Source organism: Nerophis lumbriciformis, linkage group LG38, assembly GCF_033978685.3.
Source record: "Nerophis lumbriciformis linkage group LG38, RoL_Nlum_v2.1, whole genome shotgun sequence".
Lineage (NCBI taxonomy): Eukaryota > Metazoa > Chordata > Actinopteri > Syngnathiformes > Syngnathidae > Nerophis > Nerophis lumbriciformis.
In genome coordinates, this window is record NC_084585.2 from 24207603 (window position 1) to 24229834 (window position 22232).

A 22232-nucleotide genomic window follows, 5' to 3' on the forward strand; every position below is an offset into this window, starting at 1 on the left:
TTTGAGTCTCTTGAGAAAAGCGCTATATAAATATAATTCACTTCACTTCCTTCAGAGCGGCGCTGGACAAACATCACAGAACTTTCCTCCAGAAGGTCGTATCTTTGTCCATGTGATGTCAGATGAAACAAAAATTGAGCTGTTTGGCCACAATACCCAGCAATATGTTTGGAGGAGAAAAGGTGAGGCCTTTAATCCCAGGAACAACATCCTACCGTCAAGCATGATGGTGGCAGTATTACACTCTGGGCCTGTTTTGCTGCCAATGGAACTGGTGCTTTAAATGGGACAATGAAAAAGGAGGATTACATCCAAATTCTTCAGGACAACCTAAAATCATCAGCCCGGAGGTTGGGTCTTGGGCACAGTTGGGTGTTCCAACAGGACAATGACCCCAAACACACGTCAAAAGTGGTAAAGGAATGGCTAAATCAGGCCAGAATTAAGGTTTTAGAATGGCCTTCCCAAAGTCCTGACTTAAACGTGTGGACAATGCTGAAGAAACAAGTCTATGTCAGAATACCAACAAATTTAGCTGAACTGCACCAATTTTGTCAAGAGGAGTGGTCAAAAATTCAACCAGAAGCTTGTGGATGGCTACCAAAAGCACCTTATTGCAGTGAAACTTGCCAAGGGACATGTAACCAAACATTAACATTGCTGTATGTATACTTTTGACCCAGCAGATTTGGTCACATTTTTTAGTAGACCCATAATAAATTCATAAAATAACCAAACTTCATGAATGTTTTTTGTGACCAACAAGTATGTGCTCCAATCACTCTATCACAAAAAAATAAGAGTTGTAGAAATTATTGGAAACTCAAGACAGCCATGACATTATGTTCTTTACAAGTGTATGTAAACCTTTGATCGCGACTGTATATATATATATATATACAAACCGGCCTCCGGCCAATTTTTTTTAACCCAATGGCCCCCAGGTCAAAAAGTTTGGGGACCCTTGCTGTACAGTATGTCTTATATCTATTACAGTACAGTGTATGTCTTATTTTATTTTTATTATGTCTACTATATCGGTGTAAAAGTGACTATAACAGTGTTATTTCCTGTCTAAAGGGCCCTAAAATGATTAATTAACATATTTAGTTTTACGCTTTTACTTTGAAAATGTTTCATTTATAGGTAAGAATGCCTACTTTACAGAAATTAACTTGTTGCTAAACGTGGACGGCTGTAAACGTCTTTCATTGTTCCTCCTTAGTGAGTAATTGTTATACATGTTCAGGGGACGCTCCTGACGCGAGTAGATGAAAACTGGGCCGAAGTCACAGAAGAAGAAAAAACACACTATATTGGAGATTATCAAGTACGATCTGCATTGCTGTAACGAGATATTATCATTATCGTCAGCCATTTATTCTATCTTGAGGTAGGCTGAGATTCCCAGCCGTAGTTTGTGAAACATACAAAAATAAATCAGATGTATACAAGTTCCCTTACCTAAAATAGTAGATTTCATCTTCCACCACCTTTGCGGATGACGAAAAGCGCTTGAGGCCTTTATATCGCTTCATTTGCTTCTCACTTTCGATGTAGCGACTCTCACACAGCAGAACATTCTCTTCAGGCACTTCAGTCGGCCGACAAGACAAGTACTCTTTGAAGGATGACACCACACACTTCCCTGGGAGACAACAAACATGTGTGAAAACATTCCACCAGGACAGGAGTTTTCTAATCAGTTCAGTTAGAGAAAACAATCTCAAGCAAAAGGTCGTAAACATCATATTGTCAAAGTTGCCTTACAATTTTTAGTATATTGAATTGATGCATCCTTGTAGTTGATTCACGTTAGCTTGTCCTTCCAGGATTTTAAACCTAGACTAAAATGGTCTGCAGGAACATTTATTAGAAGCTGTCGGCACTCGTCTCTGCCCTCTCACTTTGTATGTCTCACTTGTTTCTCTTCTTTCACCGTAGCTCTCACTCGATTTTCCGTTTCACTCTCTCCTCTTCTCTTTCGTCTCTCTCTGTATTTAGAGTCACACTGGAATGTAAATATTTGATTGGCTGAATATTATTATGTGAGATGGAAGTTGGTCAGTGGATTTCCTGTTCTGATAAACCAGTCTATTAAACTTCTATCTATCAAAGCTGCATCGGTCAGAATGAAAGCGCCCTTTCAAAAACTCAAAATGCTTAAACAATATCTTGGCTATACTAGGGAGTCCTGATCCGATATTGACATCGGTTCGGTCCGGCATGCATCTAAAATCTGTTGTAAAAGCAGTCATGCTGTGTGTTTACTAGTGCAAAGTTGGACAGTCAGTTAAGATCTAAATGTCTTCCTATGAGCACACAAGCTCAGGGTTTTGTCTTAAGGGGGTTTCCCCTTAATGTAACTAAATGTGGCGCACCGCCACAGCATTTTCATTGCCGCCACACCTTGAAAATAAAGTTGTTGTTTTTTTTACTGGAAAAAAAATTAAAGTAATATAATGTATTTTAGCCCCCAGAAGAAATCACAAAAAATTCTGACGCTATTTTCAACTTTTATTGCCAATCAAACAGCACAATTCCAACAGGTGTTACCTCCTTTGCAAACACTTTAGTCTCTGTGCTTCCCCGGACACACAACAACACTTCCTCATTCTCCGCCAATATGCTTTCAGGCAAGTGTGTTTAAAAACACGGGAAATATATTAAATCAAATCCACAAAAACATTAAAAATTAACACCAGCAGGTCATTACAATATAATTGGATATATATATATATATTTACTATATATACTGAACAAAAATATAAACACAGCACTTTTGTTTTTGCTCCCATTTTTCATGATTTGAACTTAAACATCTAAAACTTTTACTATATAAACAAAATACCTATTCCTCCCAAAAAATGTTAAAAAATATGTCTAAATTTGTGTTAGTGAGCACTTCTTTTTTTCCAAGATAATCCATCTCACCTCACAGGTGTGGCATATCAAGTTGCTGATTAAACAGCATGTATGTTGCCCACAATAAAAGGCTACTCAGAAATGTGCAGTTTTGCTTTATTGGGGATCTTTGGGGGCGGTCAGAAAAGCAGTGAGTATCTGGTGTGACCACCATTGGCCTCACGCAGTTCAACACATCTCCTTTGCATAGAGTTGATCAGGTTGTTGATGGTGGCCTGTGGAATGTTGGTCCACTCTTAAATGGCTGTGCCAAGTTGCTGGATATTGGCAGGAACTGGAACACGCTGTCGTATACGCCGATCCACAGCATCCCAAACATGCTCAATGGGTGACATGTCCGGTGAGTATTCTGGCCTTGAAAGAACGGGGATGTTTTCAGCTTCCAGGAATTGTGTACAGATCCTTGCGACATGGGGCCGTGCATTGTCAACATGAGGTGATGGTCTCAAGTGAATGTCACAACAATGGGCCTCAGGATCTTGTCACGGTATCTCTGTGCATTCAAAATGCCATCAATAAAATGCACTTGCATTTGTTGTCCATAACATATGCCTGCCAATACAATAAACCCACTCACACCATGAGCCACTCGTTTCACAACGTTGACCTCATCAAACCGCTCTCCTACACGACTGCCCTGAACAGTGAAAACTGGGATTCATCTGTGAAGCTAACACCTCTCCAACGTGCCAGACGAACTGCAGTCAGGGGGACGAGCATGCAGATGAGCTTCCCTGAAACGGTCTCTAATAGTTTGGTGCAGAAATTCTTTGGTTATGCAAACCAATTGTTGCAGCAGCTGTCCAGGTGGCTGGTCTCAGATGGCCATGGAGGTGCACCTGCTGGATGTGAAGGACCTGGGCTGGTGTGGTTACACGTGGTTTGTAGTTGTGAGGCCGATTGGATGTACTGCCAAATTATCTGAAACGCCTTTAGAGACGGCTTACTGTGGAGAAATTAACATTCAATTCACGGGCAACAGCTTCGGCGGACATTCCTGCAGTCAGCATGCCAACTGCACGCTCCCTCAAAACTTGAGACATCTGTGACATTGTGCTGTGTGATAAACTGCACATTTCAGAGTGGCTTTTTATTGTGGGTAGCCTAAGGCACACCTGTGCAATAATCATGATGTTTAATCAGCATCTTGATATGCCACACCTGTGAGGTGGTATGGATTATTTTGGCAACAAAGAGGTGCTCACTAACACATATTTAGACAGATTTGTAAACAATATTTGAGAGGAATAGGTCTTTTGTGTATATAGTAAAAGTTTTAGATCTTTGAGTTCAACTCATGAAAAATGGGAGCAAAAACAAAAGGGGTGCGTTTATATTCTTGTTCAGTGTATATAGCCTATTATGTGTGCACTACTGACTAGTGACTCACCGAAAACGTGGCCACCAAAAAAAGGTTTTGATTACAGAATACAGCGCTGCCGAAACCGGATGTAAACAAGACGCACGCCATGATTGTCGAGGGCGTTGTCAGGATGTCTGCGATGTGGACGTAACTTTTATTATATCCCATATAGACCCGCGGACAGCGACCTACAAAATGTGCAAACATTGAAAGGACAGTGGGGGCTTTTAAGGAGAGAAAGTGCAACTAGAACAGCGCGAAGCAAGTATGACATTATGCTCGCCTCTTTCGTCAGGGACATCAAGGGACAGAATTAAAGTCTCTAAACACGAGTATAATAACACCAGAAAAAGATGCTCGATTTGTTGCTAGTCGTATTTAATTAAAAAAAAGTCATTAAAAGTCTCTAGACACTTGAAAAATTGTACTTACATTGTACAATAAGAAGCAACAATTGAAATTATGACAACATTATGTAAAGTTATATGTTAATACTATCATCATACCAGATTACGCAAATTATGTGATGACGTCATGGGACCCACGCCCCCATCACCACAGGTATTTTGGCAGTCTTAGGGAAACCCTGAAGGTTGGTCTTTTTTTCGATTTTAGTCAAGTCATTAAAAAGTAAACATCTTAGGCTATTGGAGCGAGCAGCTACACAACAGCTAAGCACAATCGAATTCTGTTTAGAATCGAACTGGGAGTTGTTGTAGGATTAACATCCCCACTGGAAAACCAGTTAAAACATCGAAATGTCCTCCATTAAACACACATGGCTCTGATTACTGCTTTGCACACTCTTGGCATTCTCTCCATGAGCTTCAAGCACACCTGTGAAGTAAAAACCAGTGTAAAAACAATTTCAGGTGACTACCTCTTGTAGCTCATTGAAATAATTGCAAAAAAGTAATCAGAGCAAAGGGTGGCTATTTTGAAGAAACTAGAATATAAAACATGTTTTCAGTTATTTCACCTTGTTTGTTAAGTACATAACTCCACGTGTTCATTCATAGTTTTGATGCCTTCAGTGTAGTAAGTGTCCTTCATTGCACAATATTGCAGTCTAAAACACAACATTTGTCTATAAACAACTAGCAAACAATTATAGTTGCATATTACTAACAGATACAAAGCGTATTCAAAAGTGTTCACTAACAAACGTGTCCCCATTATTCTACTTACCGTGCCAAGAGTTCAACTTAATGAATTATTGTAGCGACAAGGTGTCGGCAAAAAACAATCACCACTCATCTTCAACTTAAAGACAGCATAAGTCCACTCCAGACGGTCAATAATAAATAGGTTACGGTTTTTCATAACTGCAATTTTTCTTGTTTAACAAATTTTACTTGATCTAGCCTTTACTAATATTCCACACTACACAACAATAATTATGTATGATTGGTGCTGTCATTGTAATTGGTAACGGCTAATACTCCAGGCTCCAATTTCGGTATGGTATCAAAACACCCCTGATACTTCCGTGTAAGACAACGTCTGTGTCCGGACTCGGTATACAAGTAAAATTAACAAATAATCGTACTCGTAGAAACCTACTTTACCTACGATGCAGGTCATTGGAAAAGCCTCTTCAAGATTGCTTAGGAAGACTTCCTTCTTGTAAAACATTTTGGTGGGCTCATGCTCCGTCTCCTCCGGGTGGATGAAGATCGGCCCCAAAAAGTAGCCAGCTCCATCTCGCTTCCACATTTTCTCAATCCTGGACAACAGAGCTTCATGTTGGAAATCTGGACAAGGTTTTTCCGCTCTTCTGCATCGATACGTTTACTCCACCTGCCCACTCGATGGCGCATTTGTCCATGAGAGCCAATGTAGACAAAGTCTCCCACTTTCAGCCACAGGTTGTTGTAGCAGAGCTGCTCAAAGTACTGGCATCCGGCTTCCCCGTTGGGCATCTCCAGTGGAACATCTTCCCTCGCCTGTAGGCATAAAATGCACTCCTGAAAGCAAAATGTGAATTCTATCATTTTACAGATAAACAGGCTTACCTTATCGACGACGCTACATTCGGTCACTTTGGTTTCGTCTGTAATTTCTGTTGGTTTCTCTTCTTGTTTTATAGCGAACATGGACGCCACCCGAACTACAGGCAGAGGCACTTCTCTTGGGACAAAGCGAACCGAGCTCAAGGGCATGGTCCACAGCTTGATTTTCTTGAAGGATTTGGACTTGGCAGAGTAGCGAGACTCGCACACGTATACGTCCTCTGCCTTCAAGCCTTCCGGGTAAAGTTTGAAGTAGTCCTGAAACAGCACAGACATTGTCAGCACATGCAAGTATGTTTTTTTCAGGGTCGATACCAATACTGATTATTAGTAATCAAGGAGGCCAATAACCGATATTTGGAGCCGATATTCATTTACACATTTTTTAAAGTTATTGTAACAGAAATAATATATCTCAGTTAACAGCTGGACAAGACTTTTGAGATTTAAAAAAAAACATTTTTTAGGAAATGTTACACTAGTAGTGACATAATGTTTTACGCGGCACTAATGTTGATGGTTAATTTAGCACCAAACAACATCAGGGAATTTCACAAACACCTTTGTTACATGTGTCTAATGCTGCGGTTCAGTGGAGCATCAACATTTGCATTTCAAAATATGGGAAATCTCCTTGGAAAGTTGGTAAAATATGGGATCACAATAACTCACCATTTACTCAATTCTATACAATTCTATCACAGTTTATGGATATAATACATTGTAAGGTTTCTAAAATATTGCTAACATAATTATTATTATTTAAAAAAAAAAATCTGGGCTCCTTTATGTAGCTTATTGTTGAGACATTTTTCAAGCTGGCTGACAATTTCTTCCTGGATGTTATAGAAAGTATGAGAATGTGTGAGCTGCTGCCTGCTCTTTACTTACAAAGTCTCCTATTTGTCAAGATATTTACACAAATTTAGGATATATTTTCTGATGTCTTCATGTCCAAACATCTCTGTCCATTCATCTATCCATCCATCCATCTTCTACCGCACTGTCACGTTATTTGATTGAATAACGAAACATGAAACTCGCGGCGATCCTTTAATTAGCCCACGCTCCAAGCTTGTTGTGCGACTCGATTGCTGCTGTAGTGAAAAAAGACAAAATAGGAGGTAGACCCCAGGAAAGAAGGACAAAACCTGGAAGTTCATGTAAGCAGAAGGGACGTACATGTGATCAGTGCGCCGCGGTCGAGGAGACCAGAGAAGAATTCTCACAAGAAGTCAAATAAATGCAGTGTCAATATGAGAACATATTTAGGGAGAACTATTGACAATGAGAGTAATTTTTTATTCTTCAATGAATTAAAAAAAAAAATACTCCAGCAAAGAAGTAACTTTTCTCATGGAGGGCAAAAGGGCTGTTACTTGAGCAGTGGTTACTACCATCTACTTCACTAATTTATATATATTTTTAAATACTGAATACTGCTATCGTGTGTGTATATGTATATATAGTACTGTACTTTCCGGACTATAAGGCGCACTTAAAATCATTTTTTTTACTCAAAACTCGACAGTGCGCCTTATAACCCGGTGCGCCTAATGTACGGAATAATTCTGGTTTTGCTTACCGACCTCGAAGCAATTTTATTTGGTACATGGTGTAATGATAAGTGTGACCAGTAGATGGCAGTCAAACATAAGCGATACGTGTAGACTGCACTATGATGGCAATACGACTCAAGTAAACAACACCAACATTTTATATGTTCCATTGAAAATATTGAACATTACACACGGCGCTCAAAAATCTATTAATATATATATATATATATAATCCGGTGCGCTTTATATATGAAAAAAGATCAAAAATAGACCATTCATCGGCAGTGCGCCTTATAATCCGGTGCGCCCTATGGTCCAGGAAATATGGTATCTGCTGTTGTAGTTGTAAAAGAATAAATAATAAATAAAAAAGCCGATACCAATATACGTCAAAATGCCAAATATTGATGCCAATAATCGACCCGGCCAATAATCAGTCGATCCCCACTACTGAGGCAATACATGGATAATTTGTTTACCTTGACAAACATGACCAAACATTTGCCTAAAATCTTGCTGAGGGGGGCTTTGTTGTAATAGTCGCTCTTAAAAACTTCCTTCTCCAAGAACTTTCGCGTTGCGACGTGAAACGTCTCATTCGGCCTGTAGAACCAGCCGCCATAGAGCCACTTCTCACCTGAAATTATACAAGAGTCAAATTGCTACTCTCACTTCAATTATTTCCAGACTGCAGCGGCTGACCAGTGTTGTCTTGCCACAGGCGTTCGATGTAAATAATGTGAGGCTGGAGGTTGGGCTCAGCAGGCTCCACGTAGACGTAGTCCCCGACACGATACATGCTGTCCTTAAAGCTGCAGTCCTGATGGTATGTGCGCTGGGAGCTTGATTGCCACGATCCTCCGACAGGTTCCTCCCTGCTCTCAGCTTCTGGAAATTCACAGCATTGGAAAGGTGAGTACACAGTTAACATGGAAAAAAATGCATTTTAGACATATGACATATGACAACGATGAATTAGGGGTGTCGCGATCTGACATTGGTATTATATCGCAGCATTCGATTGTATCGACTGGCATCTAAAATCTACGATAAACAATAAGCGCTCCGATACAAGCAGTTCTGCAGTAGTAGGGGTGCTGGAAAAAAAAAAAGATTCACATCAGAATCGTGATTCCCACTGTATTTGATATCATTTTTATACCAAATAATACATTCCTAAAATCAGTTTCAATCATGAATTGTGTTGAATCAAGACTGATTTTGAATCGAATCAAATTGTGAGTTGTTATAAGACCCTACTTGACAACCAGTTAACTTCTGATTGTCCTCCAATGAACACACATTTTCTTCTATTTTAGTCAAGTCATTTACAAAAGATAAGCATGGTGGGCTATGAGCTACGAGGAGCTACAGTTGCAGCTACACAACAGCGAAGCACACAAGCTAGACATATGTAATAAGTGTCCTTATTGAACAATATTGCAGTTTAAAAGAGCACATGAACAAGTTTCAAATAATTATAGGCCTTGTTCACACTGCAGGTCAATTCCGATTTTTTTGCCCATATGTGACCCGCATAAAATTTTTTCATGTCAATGTGAACAGTAAAATTCTGAATTTTTCAAGTCTGACCCAGGCAGGCCTCTTTCGTATGTGGATATAAGTCAGATAAACCAATACATCATCAAATAGCCATAAACGTCATAATTCTTCGAAAAAATAGACAGGTGTAAAATAAGTAGTTGACAAATAAGCAGAACACAGGAAAAAATAATATATTAGGAACTCATGTCAGGGTGCCACTACTCCTGGCTATGACTGCTCGCCCACACGCTCTTCGGAGCAACCGTCCCACAAATTGCGAGAGCCAAAATGCTTGCCCTCTTCTTTCTAAATATTGTACACGCAATAATTCGGTTCAGAAAATGTTGATTTTCATTTCACAAAATCCTTGAAATTGCCACAAATGCGCCACGACTGAGACCGACTAGAATTGGAGCCATGTATACTTCCGTAAACACTGCAGCACATGTGACGTCATGTCTGCATGCGGGTCAGATTGTGTTCACAGTATAAATCACATTTTTTTGCAAGCAAAGGATCGGATTTGACAAAAAAAGTCCAAATTCAACATCTTACTCTTCAGTGTGAACATAGCCATAGTTGCATATTACTTACACAAACAAAGTCTCCAAGGCAGAAACGTATTAGAAAGTATCCAGTAACAAATGTGTCTGCATCATTCAACTTAAGCGTCATGATCCTAACTTAATAAATTATTGTGGTCACTACGTGTTGCCAAAAAAAATACAATTACCACTCCTATGGTGGTTAATTTGTGTCTTTATTACGAAAGCTTTTTTGTTGACGCTGAATTTATTTTTGCGTTTAAATTTTGTAAACGGAATTTTTTTACATCCAATTATGCTGACAATTTATTTGAATAAAAAATCAGTGTTTTAAAATTCAGTGTAAAAAAATGTTGTGTATAAAATTTAACGTAAAAAACATTGCTGCTTCGTAAAGCAAGACTTACTTCCAGTAATTTAAGGCTGAAGCAATCGGTCCTGTCTCAGAATCAGCCAATGATGTGTCAAGTTTGAAGTCATGTGACACGGGTGTTGCAAAACAGCATAAAAAAAGCAGTTACCTGGGCTACTTTGGCATAATACAACACGAGCACCTGACCACCATGTGTGACGTCACACATGCTAGCACCTGACCACCCCCATGACGTCACACATGGTAGCCCTGACCACCAGGTGTTACATCACACACACTTGCACCTGACCACCAGGTGTGCAGTCACACACACTAGCACCTGACCACCATGTGTGACGTCAAACGTCATAACCCAGCGACCCGCTGGATGTTTTAAAACTATAGAAATGTTTCCAACGGTTAGAATCTGTATTTTCGAGTGACATACTGTTTTATGCAGACCGGGCACGAACGGAGTGGGGCAGAGTGTGCAGGGCTTGTATACGGCGCAGCGAGTGTCAGACACAAGCAGATTTCTACAGCGAAATTCTGCAGAACAGTGATATTATATCGATATATGGATGTTTTTTTGCCATCCCTCTTTGTTGTTCTTGCTCGATTGTAAAATATGTCGATCAAGGAGGTGGTCTGCAGTAGAGGAGCAACATTCAGATTTTCTCAACATTTAGTGCTTTATTGTTCATATTTAATATTGGAAATCCCACATTATGTATTTTTATGTACCGGTACATTCTGACTGTCATATAACTGAGTAAAACACACCTAAATTTCATTCTGTTTTTGAGATGGTCTGTGTAGTTTTTCACTGAAAAAGACATTCAGAATGTACATGAAAATACAGAATGTGGGATTTACAATTTTAACTATGAACAATGAAACACTGAATATCTAAAATATATGCTCCTCTACTTCTCAGACCACGTACCTTATCGACATCTTTTATAATTGAGAAAGAGCTATAAAGACGCAACAAACACGGTAAAAAATAAAAGCAAAAGGATAAAAAAACATCCACTTATTCGATATAATACCATTGTTCTGGAGAACTTTGTTGTAGAAATTTGCCTACATCTGACACTCGCGTTTGCGAGGTCTCAGGCTTGTTGCTGCCCCGCCCACTCTGACCCCTGCCTCGTCTGCATGAAGCAGCGCTTCCCGTGGTCAACGTATGCCACTCAAAAGTGCAGATTCTAACCATTGGAGTCATTTCTATAGTTTGAAAACATCCAGCGGCCGGGCCGCTGGACTATGACGTGTTATGATGTCACACCTGGTGGTCAGGTGCTGTTGTGTGATGTCACACACCTGGTGGTCAGGTACTAAGGTGTGTGACATCACACCTGGTGGTCAGGTGCTAGCGTGTGTGATGTCACACCTGGTAGTCAGGTGCCTGTGTGTGTGACATCACATCTGGTGGTCAGTTAATAGTGTGTGTGATGTACCTGGTGGTCAGATGCTAGTGTGTGATGTAAAACCCGGTGGTCAGATGCTAGTGTGTGTGATGTCACACCTGGTCATCAGGAGTGTTTATTATGTTGTATTATGCCAAGGTAGAAGGGAACTGCCTTTTTCATGCTGTTTTGCAAGACCCGTGTCATGTGACTTAAAACTTGACACCTCATTGACTGGTTCTGAGACAGCCTTAATTTACATGCTTTTTGAAGCAGCAAATTTTTAAACACTGAATTTTTCAGCACTGAATTTTTTTACACCAAATTTGCATGCACATTTTTTTTCAATGAAATTGTCAGCATAATCGGATGTAAAAAAATTAACTTCACAAAATTCTAACAGTTCCATAAATTCAGTCTCAAAAAATAGCTTCCGTGATAAAGACACAAAATTGACCTCCATACACTCCACTTCAACTTAAAGACAGCAGTTCATTCCAGAGTCAGTTTCATACCTACCATTGTTCTCTGTTTGACTCATTTTACTTTTCTAAAATTCCACACCACAAAATAATGAAAGTATGTGTGCTGAAATCGGTTATAATCAAGACTCCAATATCGGTATCGGAATTGAAAAAGTTGTATCGGGACACCCCAAATACTGAATACCTATTTTCTCCTCCTCCCTCTTGATTTTGTCCTCCTCCACCTCTTTTGGGAGCTTTTCTTTCTTGTCCTTTTCCACATCGTTATGCAGATGTTTGGCGGTATAGCTCAGGGCAGGCGACATCAAAAGCTCCCCGTTCTTACAGAGCTCGTCTCGGATCCTGATAAAAAACTGCTGCAGCTCGACGGCATCTTCAAAGATCTCCGAGTCTGTCCTAAAATCAGTGAATAATCCAATTGTGCTGACATGTTTTTTGTGCAAAACGCAAGCGAGTTTCTCACCTGTTTGGACGTCTGGCTTTCTCCAACACTTCAAACATGTGGTCCTGGAAAACATCCAGCCTCCTGTAGCTTCCTCCGTCTACGTTCTTCCTGATTTTTTCCAAATTGAGTGCGGGCTTCTCAGGGTTTGCCGGGTCTACGGCAGGGATCTCGGCAAGAGAATCGCTGTAACACCTTCCCTCGTCATCTTGGTGGCCGAGCACAGAGACAAAGAGGCTGCGGATAAGCTCCTGGATGAGGCGAGGCACATCCGGCACGTAGGCGTCCTCTCCGCCCTCCAGGGCGTGCCTGGTCTCTAAGAGCACCCGGTGCAAGACTAGAGCATCACGATAAATGAGAGACTCAGGTTCGTTGTAGGTGCAGGCGTTGTTGAACATGAGCACCAAGTCTTCCACCAGCGCGTCTACGTCCTGGTACTTATTGGCCAACATGTGGCTCTTGATCTTCTCCATGTCCACGGGTTTCTTGATAGCGATGTAGTAATCCGGCAGCTCGGCACGGGATGGAAGCCGCAGGAAGATGGTGCTCAGGCGGCGGCCCCGCTTGTCTGTGTAGTTCTTGACAGATTCGTACAGCTCATTCAGTTTCTGTTGTAAAGGGGTGAGATATTTGGACTTCTTCACAGTGATGTTTGTCTTTCCTGAAATGACACAAATGGATTAGTAACCGATATTTTCTTAGTCCTCATGTTTTCACGAAGTAATCTACAGAAAGAGTATGGCAAACCCAGTTTCAGAGAATCTCCTCAATGATTGGTCAAAAGGCATTCAGGTGACTACAGGGCGCCATGACTACTACCAACTTTGGCTAATGCTACAGTCGTGGTCAAAAGTTTACATACACTTGTAAAGAACATAATGTCATGGCTGTCTTGAGTTTCCAATAATTTCTGCAACTCTTATTTTTTTGTGATAGAGTGATTGAAGCACAAAAAACATTCCTGAAGTTTGGTTCTTTTATGGATTTATTATGGGTCTACTGAAAATGTGACCAAATCTGCTGGGTCAAAAGTATACATACAGCAATGTTAATATTTGGTTAAATGTCCCTTGGCAAGTTTCCCTGCAATAAGGTGCTTTTGGTAGCCATCCACAAGCTTCTGGCAAGCTTCTGGTTGAATTTTTGACCACTCCTCTTGACAAAATTGGTGCAGTTCAGCTAAATTAGTTTCTTCAGCATTGTCCACATGTTTAAGTCAGGACTAGGAGAAGGCCATTCTAAAACCTTAATTCTAGCCTGATTTAGCCATTCCTTTACCACTTTTGACGCGTGTTTGGGATCATTGTCCTGTTGGAACACCCAACTGCGCCCAAAACCCAACCTCCGGGCTGATGATTTTAGGTTGTCCTGAAGAATTTGGAGGTAATCCTCCTTTTTCATTGTCCCATTTCCTCTCTGTAAAGCACCAGTTCCATTAGAAGCAAAAACAGGCCCAGAGCATAATACCACCCCCACCATGCTTGACGGTAAGAATGATGTTCCTGGGATTGAAGGCCTCACCTTTACTCCTCTAAACATATTGCTGGGTATTGTGGCCAAACAGCAAAATTTTAGTTTCATCTGACCACAGTACTTTATTCCAGAAGGTCTTATCTTTGTCCATGTGATGTCTATATATATATATATATATATATATATATATATTTTTTTTTTTTTTTTTAAGTTAAAGTTAAAGTTAAAGTACCAATGATTGTCTCACACACACACTAAGTGTGGCGAAATTATTCTCTGCTTTTGACTCATCCCCCCTGATCACCCCCTGGGAGGTGAGGGGAGCAGTGGGCAGCAGCGGAGCCCGTGCCTGGGAATCATTTTTGGTGATGTAACCCTCAATTCCAACCCTTGATGCTGAGTGCCAAGCAGGGAGGTAATGGCTCCCATTTTTTGAAGTCTTTGGTATGACTTGCCCGGGGTTTGAACTCACAACCTACTAACTATATATATATATATATATATATATATTAAAAAAATAAATAAATTATATATATATATATATATATATATATATATATATATATACATAGAGAGAGAGAGAGAGAAAAAGTTGGTGACCACTGTAAAGATCGTAATTTTTCCTAAAATTGCCATTGTTGTCTGTCATGAAGTCTGCCATGATTAGTAGTGTTATTGTTGTTGAAGGAAAAAGCAAACGTTGTGATGTGTCTGTGAAAGTAATAAGCTGTCGTATGCTTAAAATAACCAAAATATGTAAATATTACATAATATGAATGTGCCTGTTAATATATTACATATGTACTTACAGCATGTACAAACGTTGATGGATGTTTAAATGTTTTAGAGCGCTAAAAAATAGATTTAATCCATTTCCTCTATTGTTAGCTGAGTTTTGCTAGCATTTATTTACAAGTTAGAATGCATGAACAATGTAAAACATATGTGTTCTTGTCTTACATAAGTGTTGTGAATGCTTGACAAAATTCCCAAAAAAGGCAGTTCCTCCTGAAGGGAGGCTGGAAGCATTAGCCGAGCCGTTGGCAACAAGAGGAGTTCAACAGGAAGTAGAACCAATATAAGAGCACTAGGACAGGAAAAGATGCATAACACAGGAAAATAACAAACAAAGTCCAAAATGTCATGTTGGATCGTGACACTTTTGATACAATACTGCTATTGGTCATTATTGATCCAATATGACAACAGCAGAAATCATACATACGTGTATTATTTTGTAGAGTGCAATGTTAGATAAGGTTTGATCAAATGAAATTAGTCAAATAAAGAACAACGGTAACTATAAAAAACACTAACCTATTTATTATTAACCATTTGGAATGGACTTATGCTGTCTTTAAAGGGGAACTGCACTTTTTCGGGGAATTTTGCCTATCGTTCACAATCATTATGAGCGACAAGAACATAATGGGGTGGGGGATTTTAAAGATGATAAAAAACGCTTGCAAGATGTGGCTCATGGAAGTCACCGTTGTAGCCTTCAAAGCCCTGTAAAACAACATCAAAACCCTTCATCAACGTTTTATATACACGCTGCAAGTAAATATAGTAGTAACAGGCACATTCATTACAATATGTAACATGTACAATATTTACCGTATTTTGGTCTATTTATGCATTACCATACCAGAACTTCTTCCCTTGGCACATTTATTTCGTTTCCATAGCAGCGCAATTCCGACTTCCGGAAACAAATGTGTTTCTACTTCCGGAAAGAAACGCGAGTCATGGCAGACTTGGTAATAGACAACGAAGACGGCTATGTTTGGACAAATGAGGATTTACAACCTTATCTTTCTGAAGCTGAGAATACAGAGGTATGAAATGCTGCTTAGAGAAGATACAAAGAAAGGGTAAAATGTTGGAGCAGACGGAAGCCGAGAGAGTGAGTTCGGCGTGACTAGGTCACGGTGCATATGTGGAACTTTGAGCCAAGCTATGCTGAAATAAATGGATTGCTTACCCAAATCAACTGGAAACGTCCCCGGCCAGCTTGACCAAACGGACAACTGTCCATCGAGTAAGTCACTATAATATTGATCATGATACCAGCACATCACCGTACAACAACATTGCATACGCTGTCGAGCTAGCTGTGTACAAACAAAACATGAAATAATACTTTACAGATACTGTAATATGATTGTTTCATGTTTTTCAATCAGTACAAATTGTGTTGAGCAGTACAAACTCAAAAGCCATTAAGTTATTAACATAGTAGCTAGCTTACTGCTTGCCAGAGCTAGCTTATGCCTAATGCCGTAGCATGGCAATGTATTACTACGCTAATAAAACAGTTCCTCAGTGTTCGCTCTTACAATAACAATGTTGCTACAGCTTGGTTATTATACAGACGCTTAAATTAAGTATTGTTGGTGGTTTTTAGAGGCAATTTTAAAGTGATTTAGAGGCAGAATTGGTTGCTCCTATTAATGTCATTGCTGGCCACCTAGAACTAGCCGATTATTTTAAGTTAGAATGCAAAAAAAACAAACTTTAGTTTTCTTGTCTCAGGATTGTGATTAGGCAAAAACGTTTTTAAAAAGTACAATTCCCTTTAAGTTGAAGTGGAGTGATGATTTTTTGGCGACACAATAAATTATGAAGTTAAGCTCATGAAGCAGTAAATTGAATGACGTGGACATGTTTGTTGCTGGATACTTTCTAATACGCTTCTGCCTTAGAGATTTTGTATATGTAAGTCATATGCAACTATAATTATCTGATGCTTGTTTGTATTAACAAATGTCCTGTTTTAAACTGCAATATTGTTCAATTATTTTTACGAATTTCTAGCTTGTGTGCTTAGCTGTTGTGTAGCTGCAAGCTGTTAAGCTTTTTTTAAAGGACTTAACCAAAAATAGAAGAAAAGACCAAGCTTGTGTGCTTATTGGAGGACATTTAGATGCTAACTGGTTGTCCAGCTTTGCACAAGTAAACACACTGCAGGACTGCTTGCATCTGAGCTCTTATTTCGGGAATTTAGATGCAAGACAATATCATCCGATACTTCTTTGCTGATATTAAACCGATGTCGATATCAGATTGAGACACCCCTAATTCGTCCACATTTGATCCATTTCTGTTTACATTGTCCTCATTCTTGCAGTTTTATTGGTTTCATTTTATTTCTACAAACCCCGTTTCCATATGAGTTGGGAAATTGTGTTAGATGTAAATATAAATGGAATACAATGATTTGCAAATCATTTTCAACCCATATTCAGTTGAATATGCTACAAAGACAACATATTTGATGTTCAAACTGATAAACTTTTTTTGTTTTGCAAATAATCATTAACTTTAGAATTTGATGCCAGCAACGCGTGACAACGAAGTTGGGAAAGGTGGCAATAAATACTGATAAAGTTGAGGAATGCTCATCAAACACTTATTTGGAACATCCCACAGGTAAACAGGCTAATTGGGAACAGGTGGGTGCCATGATTGGGTATAAAAGTAGATTCCATGAAATGCTCAGTCATTCACAAACAAGGATGGGGCGAGGGTCAACAAATGCGTGAGCAAATTGTTGAACAGTTTAAGAAAAATCTTTCTCAAGCAGCTATTGCAAGGAATTTAGGGATTTCACCATCTACGGTCCGTAATATCATCAAAGGGTTCAGAGAATCTGGAGAAATCACTGCACGTAAGCAGCTAAGCCTGTGACCTTCGATCCCTCAGGCTGTACTGCATCAACAAGCGACATCAGTGTGTAAAGGATATCACCACGTGGTCTCAGGAACACTTCAGAAACCCACTGTCAGTAACTACAGTTGGTTGCTACATCTGTAAGTGCAAGTTAAAACTCTCCTATACATGGCGAAAATCGTTTATCAACAACACCCAGAAACGCCGTCGGCTTCGCTGGGCCTGAGCTTATCTAAGATGGACTGGTATAAAGTGGAAAAGTGTTGTGTGGTCTGACGAGTCCACATTTCAAATTGTTTTTGGAAACTGTGGACGTCGTGTCCTCCGGATCAAGAAGGAAAAGAACCATCCGGATTGTTATAGGCGCAAAGTTGAAAAGCCAGCATCTGTGATGATATGGGGGTGTATTAGTGCTCAAGACATGGGTAACTTACACATCTGTGAAGGCGCCATTAATGCTGAAAGGTACAAACAGGTTTTGGAGCAACATATGTTGCCATCCAAGCAATGCTACCATGGACGCCGCTGCTTATTTCAGCAAGACAATGCCAAGCCACGTGTTACATCAACGTGGCTTCATAGTAAAAGAGTGCGGATACTAGACTGGCCTGACTGTAGTCCAGACCTGTCTCCCATTGAAAATGTGTGGCGCATTATGAAGCCTAAAATACCACAACGGAGACCTTGGACTGTTGAACAACTTAAGCTGTACATCAAGCAAGAATGGGAAAGAATTCCACCTGAGAAGCTTAAAAAATGTGTCTCCTCAGTTCCCAAACGTTTACTGAGTGTTGTTAAAAGGAGGCCATGTAACACAGTGGTGAACATGCCCTTTCCCAACTACTTTGGCACGTGTTGCAGCCATAAAATTCTAAGTTAATTATTATTTGCAAAAAAAAAAAAAAAAGTTTGAGTTTGAACATCAAATATATTGTCTTTGTAATGCATTCAATTGAATATGGGTTGAAAAGGATTTGCAAATCATTGTATTCCGTTTATATTTACATCTAACACAATTTCCCAACTCATATGGAAACGGGGTTTGTACATTGTGCCACAAAGTATTCAAATATGGTCCCAATTTTGGTCCTCTCTTGCTTACGCAATCAAAAAGACGCAAGTTTAATAAAAAAAATAAAAACGCTAAGACTATCTTGAAGCCACCTACTTATTTTCATTTTTGAAGACACATTGTCATCGTCATCTGTCGCTGGTCCGAGATCCCTGCGTCTATCTTTCATTATTTTCTCAAGTATGTCGGCATCATTAAAGACCTGCAACACACAACAAATAAACATTTTAGGAATATATTTTCCACTAAACCCTAGAAAGTAAAAGGCTTGTAGTAACCCGCGAGCCCTCCTCATTGTAGTGCCGAGCATTGCGGAACATCAGCCTCATGTCCTCCACCATGGAATCTTCAGTCGGGTACTTGTCCGAGCGAACGTTGTGCTCGATGGTCCTCAAGTCCATGGGCTCCAAGATGACTTTGTAGTAATCAGGGTAGTCCTTCTTGGAGGGCTTGACCATGAACAGGTCACACAATCGCCTGCCAGTGCCTGACTCACGCGCCTCGGTCACAGCAAGTATTAGGGCTTTCATTCGATTTTTCTTTGTATTCTTCTTATGGCTGTAGAACGAGGGCGATGACAAGTGGTCAGGCACCTTTTAAAAAATAACTGCAGTAGGCATGACAGCGTGTACCTTTTTCTCTTGGTGCTACTGCTATCTGAAGTGGCGGAGGAAAGCATGCTGTCCCTGTCATCGTCATCTCTCTGTAGAAGCTCCTTTCGCTTCATCTGGTCGGAATAAAACACAGGATTTGTACTGCTGAAATACGGTGGTAGTAACATCCATAGGCTCCAAACACAGAAACACCATAAAACAAATGCAACGGGAAAATACCGGTACCCATCCATCCATCCATCTTCTTCCGCTTATCCGAGGTCGGGTCGCGGGGGCAGCAGCCTAAGCAGGGAAGCCCAGACTTCCCTCTCCCCAGCCACTTCGTCCAGCTCCTCCCGGGGGATCCCGAGGCGTTCCCAGGCCAGCCGGGAGACATAGTCTTCCCAACGTGTCCTGGGTCTTCCTCGTGGCCTCCTACCGGTCGGACATGCCCTAAACACCTCCTTAGGGAGGCGCTCGGGTGGCATCCTGACCAGATGCCCGAACCACCTCATCTGGCTCCTCTCGATGCGGAGGAGCAGCGGCTTTACTTTGAGCTCCCCCCGGATGACAGAGCTTCTCACCCTATCTCTAAGGGAGAGCCCCGCCACCCGGCGGAGGAAACTCATTTCGGCCGCTTGTACCCGTGATCTTGTCCTTTCGGTCATAACCCAAAGCTCATGACCATAGGTGAGGATGGGAACGTAGATCGACCGGTAAATTGAGAGCTTTGCCTTCCGGCTCAGCTCCTTCTTCACCACAACGGATCGATACAGCGTCCGCATTACTGAAGACGCCGCACCGATCCGCCTGTCGATCTCACGATCCACTCTTCCCTCACTCGTGAACAAGACTCCGAGGTACTTGAACTCCTCCACTTGGGGCAAGATCTCCTCCCCAACCCGGAGATGGCACTCCACCCTTTTCCGGGCGAGAACCATGGACTCGGACTTGGAGGTGCTGATTCTCATCCCAGTCGCTTCACACTCAGCTGCGAACCGATCCAGTGAGAGCTGAAGATCCTGGCCAGATGAAGCCATCAGGACCAAATCATCTGCAAAAAGCAGAGACCTAATCCTGCAGCCACCAAACCGGATCCCCTCAACGCCTTGACTGCGCCTAGAAATTCTGTCCATAAAAGTTATGAACAGAATCGGTGACAAAGGGCAGCCTTGGCGGAGTCCAACCCTCACCGGAAACGTGTCCGACTTACTGCCGGCAATGCGAACCAAGCTCTGACACTGATCATACAGGGAGCGGACCGCCACAATCAGACAGTCCGAAACCCCATACTCTCTGAGCACTCCCCACAGGACTTCCCGAGGGACACGGTCGAATGCCTTCTCCAAGTCCACAAAGCACATGTAGACTGGTTGGGCAAACTCCCATGCACCCTCAAGGACCCTGCCGAGAGTATAGAGCTGGTCCACAGTTCCACGACCAGGACGAAAACCACACTGTTCCTCCTGAATCCGAGGTTCGACTATCCGGCGTAGCCTCCTCTCCAGTACACCTGAATAGACCTTACCGGGAAGGCTGAGGAGTGTGATCCCACGATAGTTAGAACACACCCTCCGGTTCCCCTTCTTAAAGAGAGGAACCACCACCCCGGTCTGCCAATCCAGAGGTACTGCCCCCGATGTCCACGCGATGCTGCAGAGTCTTGTCAACCAAGACAGCCCTACAGCATCCAGAGCCTTAAGGAACTCCGGGCGGATCTCATCCACCCCCGGGGCCTTGCCACCGAGGAGCTTTTTAACTACCTCAGCAACCTCAGCCCCAGAAATAGGAGAGCCCACCACAGATTCCTCAGGCACTGCTTCCTCATAGGAAGACGTGTTGGTGGGATTGAGGAGGTCTTCGAAGTATTCCCTCCACCGATCCACAACTTCCGCAGTCGAGGTCAGCAGAACACCATCCGCACCATACACGGTGTTGGTAGTGCACTGCTTCCCCTTCCTGAGGCGGCGGATGGTGGTCCAGAATCGCTTCGAAGCCGTCCGGAAGTCGTTTTCCATGGCTTCCCCGAACTCCTCCCATGTCCGAGTTTTTGCCTCCGCGACCGCTGAAGCCGCACACCGCTTGGCCTGTCGGTACCTGTCCGCTGCCTCAGGAGTCCCATGAGCCAAAAGAACCCGATAGGACTCCTTCTTCAGCTTGACGGCATCCCTCACCGCCGGTGTCCACCAACGGGTTCTAGGATTACCGCCACGACAGGTACCAACTACCTTGCGGCCACAGCTCCAATCAGCCGCCTCGACAATAGAGGTGCGGAACATGGTCCACTCGGACTCAATGTCCAGCACCTCCCTCGTGACATGTTCAAAGTTCTTCCGGAGGTGGGAATTGAAACTCTCTCTGACAGGAGACTCTGCCAGACGTTCCCAGCAAACCCTCACAATGCGTTTGGGCCTGCCAGGTCTGTCCGGCATCCTCCCCCACCATCGCAGCCAACTCACCACCAGGTGGTGATCGGTAGAAAGCTCCGCCCCTCTCTTCACCCGAGTGTCCAAAACATGAGGCCGCAAATCCGATGACACAACTACAAAGTCGATCATAGAACTGCGGCCTAGGGTGTCCTGGTGCCAAGTGCACATATGGACACCCTTATGCTTGAACATGGTGTTCGTTATGGACAATCCGTGACGGGCACAAAAGTCCAATAACAAAACACCACTTGGGTTCAGATCCGGGCGGCCATTCTTCCCAATCACGCCTCTCCAGGTTTCACTGTCGTTGCCAATATGAGCGTTGAAGTCCCCCAGTAGAACGAGGGAATCAC

At 41.8% G+C, this 22232-nt stretch overlaps 1 protein-coding gene across 2 annotated transcripts in view; it reads right to left on the reverse strand.

Moving 5' to 3' along the window:
* LOC133578236 (protein polybromo-1-like) overlaps positions 1-22232 on the reverse strand; it is a 79869-nt gene that overhangs the window by 7887 nt on the left and 49750 nt on the right. For both annotated transcript variants that reach the window (XM_061932490.2, XM_061932491.2), the window contains exons 13-23: positions 19490-19584; positions 19136-19415; positions 18954-19059; positions 12662-13301; positions 12383-12594; positions 8562-8747; positions 8339-8496; positions 6304-6558; positions 6089-6234; positions 5857-6014; positions 1465-1648 (exon numbers count right to left, since the gene is read on the reverse strand). In XM_061932490.2, coding sequence (XP_061788474.2) covers positions 1465-1648; positions 5857-6014; positions 6089-6234; positions 6304-6558; positions 8339-8496; positions 8562-8747; positions 12383-12594; positions 12662-13301; positions 18954-19059; positions 19136-19415; positions 19490-19584 — 2420 coding nt within the window. The remainder of the gene's footprint in view (positions 1-1464; positions 1649-5856; positions 6015-6088; positions 6235-6303; positions 6559-8338; positions 8497-8561; positions 8748-12382; positions 12595-12661; positions 13302-18953; positions 19060-19135; positions 19416-19489; positions 19585-22232) is intronic.